General features: G+C 26.7%; 1 protein-coding gene across 1 annotated transcript; it reads right to left on the reverse strand.

Annotated features, from left to right (window-relative positions):
- Positions 1-2042: 2042 nt before the first annotated feature.
- MKS88_005690 (uncharacterized protein) lies at positions 2043-9973 on the reverse strand (the record flags this gene model as incomplete). The annotated part of the gene is made up of 25 exons (XM_067218975.1): positions 2043-2144; positions 2581-2655; positions 2782-2840; positions 2954-2969; positions 3221-3532; positions 3726-3809; positions 4143-4220; positions 4417-4560; positions 4695-4751; positions 5017-5100; positions 5245-5272; positions 5422-5462; positions 5634-5730; positions 5897-5985; positions 6078-6136; positions 6261-6333; positions 6428-6607; positions 6707-6777; positions 7094-7217; positions 7432-7500; positions 7612-7668; positions 8648-8771; positions 9205-9308; positions 9640-9744; positions 9971-9973. The coding sequence occupies 25 exons, from the start codon at positions 9971-9973 to the stop codon at positions 2043-2045; spliced, it is 2235 nt and encodes a 744-aa protein (XP_067070897.1).
- Positions 9974-10769: the final 796 nt, after the last annotated feature.

A 10769-nucleotide genomic window follows, 5' to 3' on the forward strand; every position in this document is an offset into this window, starting at 1 on the left:
TTTTTTCTCGGTTTGCCCTTTTTTCTAAAAAAAAAAAAAAAAAAAAAAGCGTCATTTCTTTTCATTTCTTTTTTTTTTTTTTTTTTTTTATTTATTCCCTCTCCTCTATTTTATAATTAATATATATATACAGAGCGTGCTTGATACTTCCAAACAATTGGTGTCTCGACTTTTACTTTTCTACAGCAAAAAAATGGTAAGTTTTATTTTCATTTCTTTGACAAATATATTTGTTGTTATGGTGAACTTACAACGCTCCCTTTGCTACTTGAAACATGGAAAACAACAAAAGGACACAAAAAAAAAGAAAAAAAAAATACATATACACATAAATATACATGTATATGCGTATATGTATATGCACATATATATGTACATATACATACGCAAACACTATACGACGCGAGCGTACAAATTTAAGAAAAATGATCAGTATTTTAACACAATTAAGAAAAGATGCAGTAACGAATTTCACCAAACGACAAAGAGTTCTTTGTTAATATGCATAACAGCAGAACATGTAAAAATGGAAGTGCAAAAATTTGTGTTCTAGAATTTAATTTTTTTGAGTTCTATTATTAGCTAAAAATATGCACTCATCTGTGTGAATATTATTATTATTTCTACCAGCTGTAGAGCACAAGCAAGCATATATGCACACATATATATCTATATTTACGTATTACTTTTTTTTACATATATTCGTATATATATATATATACACCATGCAAACAGTGTGACATTGTAGAAATGTCGTTTTAGCACAACGGACAAACGAAGAATATGAGAGTTACACACTTTTTTTAAAAATTATTACGTGTGTAGCCAATGCTAAAAAGTAAAAAATTATGTCCTTGTATATATAAATGTACATATATACTACTTTACACAAAAAGACAAGAATACTTTTTTTTTTTTTTTTTCTTTTACATCTTTAAACTTCATGGAATACAGTATTTTTAATTTATAATTTTTTACAAAATTTTCCCTATTTTGATATTAACTATTTAGTACCTCCCAAATCGTTTTTGTTTTTTAATTAAAATTTTTTTAACAAAAATATTTGGAAGCCATAAATAAAAAAAAAGAATGTTTTAAAATTATGATCGTATGAACAATTAATACATAAAAAAAAAAAAAAAAAAAATATCGCTACGTTCAGAATTATTCTCATTCTTGGACACATTTTTTTCTTTTTTTTTCTTCTATGCAGTGTGAACATTTTTTTTTTTGGTGTTGTTCGCAGAGTATTAGCTTATGCATATAAAAATAAATAAATATATACATATACATATATATATATATATATATATATATATATATATATATATAATATAAATATAAATGTGCAATCATACGTACATACATACTTCCATAATTTACAAATTACATGGTTGTTTTATTACGTGAATTATTCTTAATTTTTTAAAAATAGTATTGCCGATGTATGAAGTTAGGAAGGTGCAAAAATATCACAGAACTGGAGCCAACATTGCTGCATTAAAATTTATTGATACTAGACTATACATTTCGCCGAAGAGGAACATGAAATGTTACACATACTTACAATACGTAAATGCACACACATACATACATTCACATATATATACAGATACACATATATATACGCATACACATAAATATACACATACACATAAGTATACATATATATATATATATATATGTATATTTGTTTTTACGCACGGTGTTCTGAAAAGAGTACTTATTTTACCAAATGAGTCCACCAATTTTTTTTGTATGTAACGTTTTGTTCACACAAATTCTTAACATGGTGCGCATATGGCTATGCCCACACATGTTTCATTTTTTGAGTAATAAAAAAAGAAATTGCTCGTAATACATATATATATATATATATACTTTTTTTTTTTTTTTTTTTTTATGAACGTTAAGGGTAAAATAAATTATAAAGTTAGCTATTTTGTATAAAAAAAAAAAAAAAAAAGGACGAAAAAGGATGAAACAAATCTGATGTTTCTCGTTAATAGAACATTTAAACGAAGCGACAATTCGTTTTTTTCTCATACTTCTTTATTTTTGCAGTGGTAAATTCTATCTTCCGTAAATTTGATGTTTTGTTTTATTCTCTGAAATTTTTCATTGTTAGAAGGGTTATTTAAATCCTGCAAATTGAACATACAAACGTGTGAACATAAAATTATACAAATAATTTTATTAAGAAGAAAATAAATAGCGCTAACAACGAAAAGAGTTCATGCAGTGTAAGTGATACACATATATATATATATATACATAAATACATACATGAATACATACATAAATTCATACATAAATACATACATACATGAATACATACATGAATACATACATGAATACATACATAAATACATACATACATGAATACATACATAAATACATACATACATGAATACATACATAAATACATACATACATGAATACATACATAAATACATACATACATGAATACATACATAAATACATACATTTATGTATGTACGTGGGTATTTTCCCGCCCTCCCCCTTACACCACGTTATACCGTAGTGTGTGTGAAAAAGCAAATGCATAAAAATTATTACTTTTATTTCGAGTAACTCCTGTTTATATTTCAGCAATCTATTTTCCAAGATTGGCAGTTTCATGCTACCTGTATCCTGCATAAAAATATGTATACATGCAGATAGATATGTATGAAGGCATATATGTATGCGGGTATATACGTATGCACGTATATTTGCATGAACGTACGCACATATACACATATAAGCGCAATTTGTTACTTGACATTTTTCCTTTTCACACGATTTTGTGAACTTCGTACTACCATCATACTTGGACCCTGAATTAATCGTTTTGCAGTCGCAAGTATTTAACCGCATGTACATATAAATGAGTTTTTTTATTGTGAATTTTATGGTATATATATTTTTTTCACCTCAATTTATTATTAACCTGCACAGGTCATGTTCTTTTTGTAATTCAAGGGAGAATTTAAAAAAAAAAAAAAAAAAATTAAATCAACCATTTGTTCATATAATGATAAGTTCACTTATAATTTTTAGTAATAATTCGAAAAGAATATCGTTCGCTATTTTTCACATAAACATATATACATATATATATATATATATATATATACATACATACATACATACACATTGTCATGTTTTTTTTTTTTATTTTATATTATTATTTTTTTTTTTTTATATTCCTGCTTACCCCTTCAAGAATGTACTCATATTGGGGTTCATTTTTCTTCTCTGAAGCAATATATGTTATTTCGTCACAGGCACATTCAACTGTAAGCATTTTTTTTTTTGACGAGAAGAAATTATTTTCCATAGAAATGTCTAAATGATTATTCCAAGGATAGGTATAGTAAAAATTATACACATTTAGGTTGTCTTGCATTAACTTTTTGTTGAATAGATCTATTTCGTTGTTCTCATGATAAACGATCTCATTTATGTTAGTGATGTTGTTAGGCATATATTGGTAAGCATCCTCCATTCGTTTGATTTCTTTCTTTTCCTAATTGGAATGAGTAATTTAAAGGAGACAGAATTATGCAACATGTAGTATGTGGTATGTATAATATGTTGTGTGTATTGTGGTGTATAGTATATTACTTGCAATTATGTTCCGTGTAGCATATAATACACATATGTACAACTGTTCCATACGGTTATAAAAAAAAAAAAAAAATTAATATCACTGTTAGTACCCTAATAATTGAACATATGACATTGTCATAGATATTCTTTATATCTTGAAAAATTTCGCCTTCCTCTTTCAGCAAGTATAGTTTCTAGTGAATATACGCACGGGTGTACATACATGTATGTACACAAATATAAATCCGTATGTATGTGTGCATGTATGTATGTACACAAATATAAATACGTATGCATGTATGTATGCACTCAAATATAAATACGTATGTATGTGTGCATGTATAACCTTTAAGACAAAAAAAAAAAAAACGGATTTATTTTATTTTATTTTATTTTTATTATTTTTTTATGTGCATAACTTATTTGCAACTACTCAGTTAAACTTGTACTTCATTACACCTATTAATTTACAACACTATTCTTAATAATTGTATTATACACTTTATATTTTATTTTTTCATTATTACATTGCCTTCTGTTGAGTCCTGATAATTCACAAAATGCTTGTATATAAAATTTCTTTTATACGCTATCACTTCTTCATCCTATGTCGTTAGAAAGCGGCTCGTGTTTGTGTATGCACGGATGTTATTTTGGTGTTCGCTCGTTAGCTAGATAGCTTATTAATTTTTTTTTTTTTTTTTTTTTTTTTTTATTGTTCAAACAAAAAGGAAAAGAAAAATTTTTTAAAGAAAGATGTAGAATAACGAAATGCACAACTCATATCAAGGGAATATATACCTCCTCCGTGTCTTCATTGTATCTTATGCATTTTTCATAAACCTCACAAACATTACTAATTTTGTTATATTCATTGTAATAAACAAGGATTATCTTATTTTCCGGTATTAGGAAAACTTTTTTTTTTATTCCATTCTTAGCATTCTTAAAAGAAAAAGAGCAAAAATGTATCAGAAATTAGTGCAGATGATAAAGCTTTGCAAAAATATATAAATATTATTTGGTGTAGAACTTGCTGTAACTCAATTTGTCTCTTTTTATATTTGTGTCAGTAAAACCTTATTTCTATATTTCACAGTGATTTTCGTTACATAGTACTCATCTCCCTCAAACGTCTAAAAAGGGTGGAAGTTTAACGAGAACTTAACTATATGCATGAGTACAAATACGAATACATGTACATATATATGTGTATGTGCAATTATTTATATATATAATTTTTTTTTTTTTTTTTTCCTCCTTCCTCGTTTTTTTCATCAAATCAAGAACATGTACCTTCAACTTGTAAATTGTGTTCTCGTTCTTCGATAGCTTAACTGATCTGTATATCACGCTAAGGAATTAAAAAAAAAGAAATTTTTTTTTTTTTTTCTTTTTCACGATTAAGAATAATGTTTTTCTGTTTCTTCCTTTATACTCATCATTCCGATTAATGAAATATTCCATCAGTTTGTAGTCCTTTATCTGATACGGGTATTTAACAAAATATAATGTTTTTATAATGGTCTTTTTTAATTTTTAATATTCATTTCGTATTACGAACTATTTGTTTTATTTTATGTATTTATTTTTTTTTTGTTTTCGCCATTTTGCCATTTTAATTTCCACCTCAACATAATATGCTAGTCCATCCGCCCTAAAATAACGAAAAAGGGTATTCAAGGGGAAGAAATAATAGATGTGTCCTCATATCTACACGTACTTACATATAAATACTTGCATCTCACATGTATAGACATAACAAACACACATAACATGCATTCGTTCATACATGCGCGTGCTTACCTATTTGCGTAAAACGTGAAACGCGAATAAAACCCTATCCTCTTTGTAGAAGGGGGTGAAAAAAATAAAATAAAAATAAAGATAAAATAGAGAAAAATAAAGTACAACAAAATAGAGCAAAATAAAGTACAATAAAATAAAAATGAGCAACAATACCAAACAAAGCACTATCATTTAATTTTATCAAGTTATATGTTCTTGTCTGTGTGTACTTGTTCTAGTTTCTTTAAACGTTGGTGACCGCAATCATCGTAATATTCAATAGTTTTAAATTTCTGTGGCAGATATATTTTAGCTCTTTTCCTGTCTCTGTTCATATTAGGTATATATTTAGGTATGTGTATAATATATATATAAGTAAACATTCATTTATTTTTTTTTTTTTTTTTTATAAATATATGAAATAAATTAAGGAATTTTTCCAGAGTTTTATAGTAAGTTTTTTTTTTTTTTTTTTTTTTTTTTTTTTTATCACCTTCTATGCTTATAAAAGCTACAGACAGATTCAATGTCTGTATAGAATTTGTTTGTATAATGTGTATGCATTTCTGTTAGTCCGTCGTGCTGTAAAGAGAAGGTGAAAAGTACATGAAGGGAATTTAGAAGTTGGGTACATAAGTATTTGTATGTACATGCACAATCTTAATTGAGCAAACCTGGAGAAAATAGCCATATTCATCCTTCTTGCAGTTGTTATAAAATGTAGTCTTGCTACCTACATACAAATTTTTACAAAATCAAGTGTGTGTATGCACACATTTGGTTCTTACATGTATGTATGTTTGTTTGTTACTCATGGAACGGATAATCATATATTTCGAAAATTGAGCAAAATGTACCATGAGGGTATTTCAAGAGAAATCTGTCTTTTCTTATTACGTAAAATTTGTTTTCAACAATAGGAGTTAGTGCCTTACACAAAAAAGAAAAAAAGCGAGCGGCGAGCAATTAATTCGTATATATATATATATGTATGTATATGTATATATATATACATGTGCATTACATCAATATTTACTGGAACAAATTTAAAAACGACAGTTCTATATTTTCCCTTCTTTGTAAATGTTTTGTCCTTTTTTTTTACTTTGTTTTTTATTTCCTCATAAAATGCAGGGACGAAATACTCTTTGTTCTTTAGTTGGGATATCAGTATTTTTATTTTTTCAGTCTTGTTTATGTTAATCTTAATAATTAAAAGGGAATATATAGGAAGAAGGACATTTTACATGAAAGCGATATAATTATAATTACGAATTTGTATATACAAGAAGCATAATTTTACATAAACATTTTTTTCGTTCCACAAGTAAAAAATGGATCTATATGGGCAATCGTCGATGTCGTATTCCTTGCCTTAAATAAAAAAATAAAAACGGTAAGAGCTGAGGGGTGATGGATAAACAATAAATGATGAACAAGGAACGATGAACAAGGACCAACGAATGACGAACAAGGACCAACGAATGACGAACAAGGACCAACGAATGACGAATAAGGACAAACGAATGACGAACAAGGACAAACGAATGACGAACAAGGACAAACGAATGACGAACGATGTGTAACGATAACTTAAAAAATAATTAAAAAAAATACAAGTCTAATATGATATACGTTACTATGCCTTATGCACTACACTAAGAATACTACCACTGCAGTAACTACAAACCTGAAGACATTTCTATAAAAACATCTTTTCTTAGATCTAAGCTTTTTTTTATAAGTATCCACATATGTATATAAAAATCTTCTTCAAGATTTACTTTTTCGTCTTCATATTTGTTTTCCCTGAGCTGTAAGTTTATTATTTTATTATTATTTTTTTTGCATGAAAAAATGAATATCAAGTAGTAATTACTTGATATTTTTGTTAATGTGCTTTCGTGTGTGCAATATCGTACGAGCGTGTATTTGCACGTGTAAACACATGTACGTAAATACACATGTACGTAAATACACATGTACGCAAACACTCATATATACATACGTAGGTACATTATAACGTACCATCGTTTTACCAACGTTCATTAGTTTCTCATATTTCTTCTTTTTCTCCTTTATGTCTGTCATGCTCTCCTAAGCGAGTTATGAGGAAATTTTTTTTTTTTTTTTTTGATTTGTTCAAGGATTTTTTCTTTTTTTCCTACATCTTATTTACTATCTAAATAAAAACTATTATCAGATTACATTTTTTTCCTTGGATAGTTTGAATTCTTTTAAATTAAAATCGCAAAAGTTCTTTTTCTGAGATATGAGGGAATGTATAGGGTAAAATTTTGCTTGTATAGGCCAGGCAGTAATTAACAATTTTTTTTTTTTTTTTTTTTGTTAATCTGTTTAACTTATTTTAACTTAATTTAGCTCAATTTGACTTAATTTGGCTTATTTTAATAAAATTTAATTTAGTATAATTTAACATAATTCAAATTAATTATCATTTTCTCTCTTTTTTCTTTCTTTTTGGTACATCATTTTTGGAGCATATAGAAAAAGGCGCTTCACCACATACAACATACGCTTCATAGTTTTTCGCTACACAAAAAGAAAGTTTTACATACACTTATTTATGTGAGAATATTTAAGCGTTTAACTACTTGAATACACCTGACTATTTCGCCTTTGGGCGCAGTGCCAACGTTAAAAATGACAAATGTGCAGATGCACACATGTTCACGTAAATATGAACGTGTAAATATACGCGTTTGTGTGTGTGTGTGTGTGTGTGTGTGTGTGTGTGTGTGTGTGTGTGTGTGTGTGTGTGTGTGTGTGTGTGTGTGTGTGTGTGTGTGTGTGTGTGTGTGTGTGTGTGTGTGTGTGTGTGTGTGTGTGTGTGTGTGTGTGTGTGTGTGTGTGTGTGTGTGTGTGTGTGTGTGTGTGTGTGTGTGTGTGTGTGTGTGTGTGTGTGCGTATATATGTTTGTATGTATATATGTTTGTATGTATATATGTTTGTATGTATATATGTTTGTATGTATATATATTTGTATGTATATATATTTGTATGTTTATATGTTTGTATGTATATATGTTTTTATGTATATATATTTGTATGTATATATATTTGTATGTGTATATGTATATATGTTTGTATTTTTTTTTTTTTACTCCTCAGCGCAGAAACGACTATGCTGGATAGATCTACACAGTCTGCAATCTACAATAAAAATTTTAACCTCTATGAAATAAATACAAATTAATAAATTAAAACAACAAAAATAGCAAACCTTCCAGTTGAACAAAAGTGTTGTATTGGCTAGTAATATCGTTTTAATTTTTTTTTTTAATAATATTTCATAAGTAAAAAAGTTTTTAATATAGCTGTATATTTCTTTATAGTTATTTCCCTTGCTAAAAAGGAAAGTGTATTATGAAAGCGAAAATATGTTTGCCGATTGTTGTAGTATTACAGTAATGGCGTTACTAGTACAGTTCTACTATTATACTGTAAAGTTATGTTAGTACGTAAGTACGTCATTATATTACTACATCACTACAATTACTAATCTTAAGAAGTAGGCAAAATAAAATAGTATAATTAAATAGTATAATTAAATAGTAAAATTAAATAGTAATAATAAATAGCAAAATTAAATAGCAGAATTAAATAGCAAAATTAAATAGCAGAATTAAATAGCAAAATTAAATAGCAAAATTAAATAGCAAAATTAAATAGCAAAATTAAATAGCAAAATTAAATAGCAAAATTAAATAGCAAAATTAAATAGCAAAGTAAAATAAATTAATAACTAGAATAACTAAAATTTCTTCGTTTATTTATTACTCGAAGGGGAAATATATTTGTATTATTGAGGAACAAATATTTTTTTTCATTCCGTATTCATCAATAAAGAATTCACAGAACTGAATGTTATGCTTTTCTTTAAGCTAACAGATAATAACAAATGAAACAAAATTTAAATATGAAAATGATACTTACGTTCATATACGCACACATACGTACATACACATATACATACATGCACACATATATGTACATACATATATACCTACATGCACACATATACGTACATACATATATACATACATAAACACATATACGTATATATATATATATACATACATAAACACATATACGTATATATATATATACATACATAAACACATATACGTATATATATATATATATATATATACATACATATATATGCTTACACATATTAACAATTCATATTTTTTTACATATACAATGGGACACCTTTTTTTTAAGGGAGCTTAGATAGTTCAGCAAAACTTTTTCTTTGCTTGATGGCAGTATGTTGTTATAATTATTTACTACCTCATCTCTGTTGTTCTTCAGGTACTTTGAAAGGAAAAAGAAGAGCGACGAGATGTAAGCAAGTATGGACGTATGTATGTGCGTATGCATTAGTGTATTTATTAGTGTATTTATTAGTGTATTTATTAGTGTATGTATTAGTGTATGTATTAGTGTATGTATTAGTGTATGTATTAGTGTATGTATGTATATTAGAAAGCATCTATATGAACGTTTACACGTATGATTCAACATGTACACAACTATAAACCATTTTTGTTGTATTTTTTTTTTTTTTTTTTTTTTTATATTTCATTTTTTTATATCTTTATTGAAATTAGTATTACATCTAAACATCGTTTGAGCTTATTTTTATTTTTCATTTTTTTGTAAAGATGAATCTTAAGCAAATATTATTTTTTCTTTTTTGCGAATTCGGAGAAAAAAAAAGAAGCCTTGAAAATCTCTCAGCTCAAGAATAATACAAGTGACGCAGTAATTATAAAACAAATAAATTTTAAGTATATATATATGTACGTGTACATGTATGTATGCATGTATGTATGTATGCACGAATGCATGTATGTATGTATGTATGCACGTATGTGTGTACGTATAAATATACACACTCAGTAGTAACACTACGAACGAACAGCATTACTTATGCGAAGTGTAGCAAAAATTAACATAAAACTAAAAAAAAATAAAAAATTAGCACAAAAAATGGGAACATTAAATTGTCATATCAGAAAGTGAAAAAAAAAAATTACGAACAGGACACAAAAAATAGCCAAATGAAAAATATACTAAAATTGCCATATAAAAAAATTATAATAATTGTCATGAAAAAATCGTAAAAAAAATAAATGAAAAAAAATAAATGAAATAGTCATAAAAAAAGGTATGAAAAAGGTATGAAAAAGGTATGAAAAAGATATGAAAAGGTATGAAAAGGTATGAAAAAGATATGAAAGAGGTATGAAAAAGATATAAAAAAAGTATGAACAAGTCATAAAAAAATAGTTTTTAAAAAAAGTATGCGAAAAGAAAAGAAAAAAAACAAAGTTAAA

This window comes from Plasmodium brasilianum, chromosome 14 (assembly GCF_023973825.1).
Source record: "Plasmodium brasilianum strain Bolivian I chromosome 14, whole genome shotgun sequence".
In the NCBI taxonomy this organism is placed as follows: domain Eukaryota; phylum Apicomplexa; class Aconoidasida; order Haemosporida; family Plasmodiidae; genus Plasmodium; species Plasmodium brasilianum.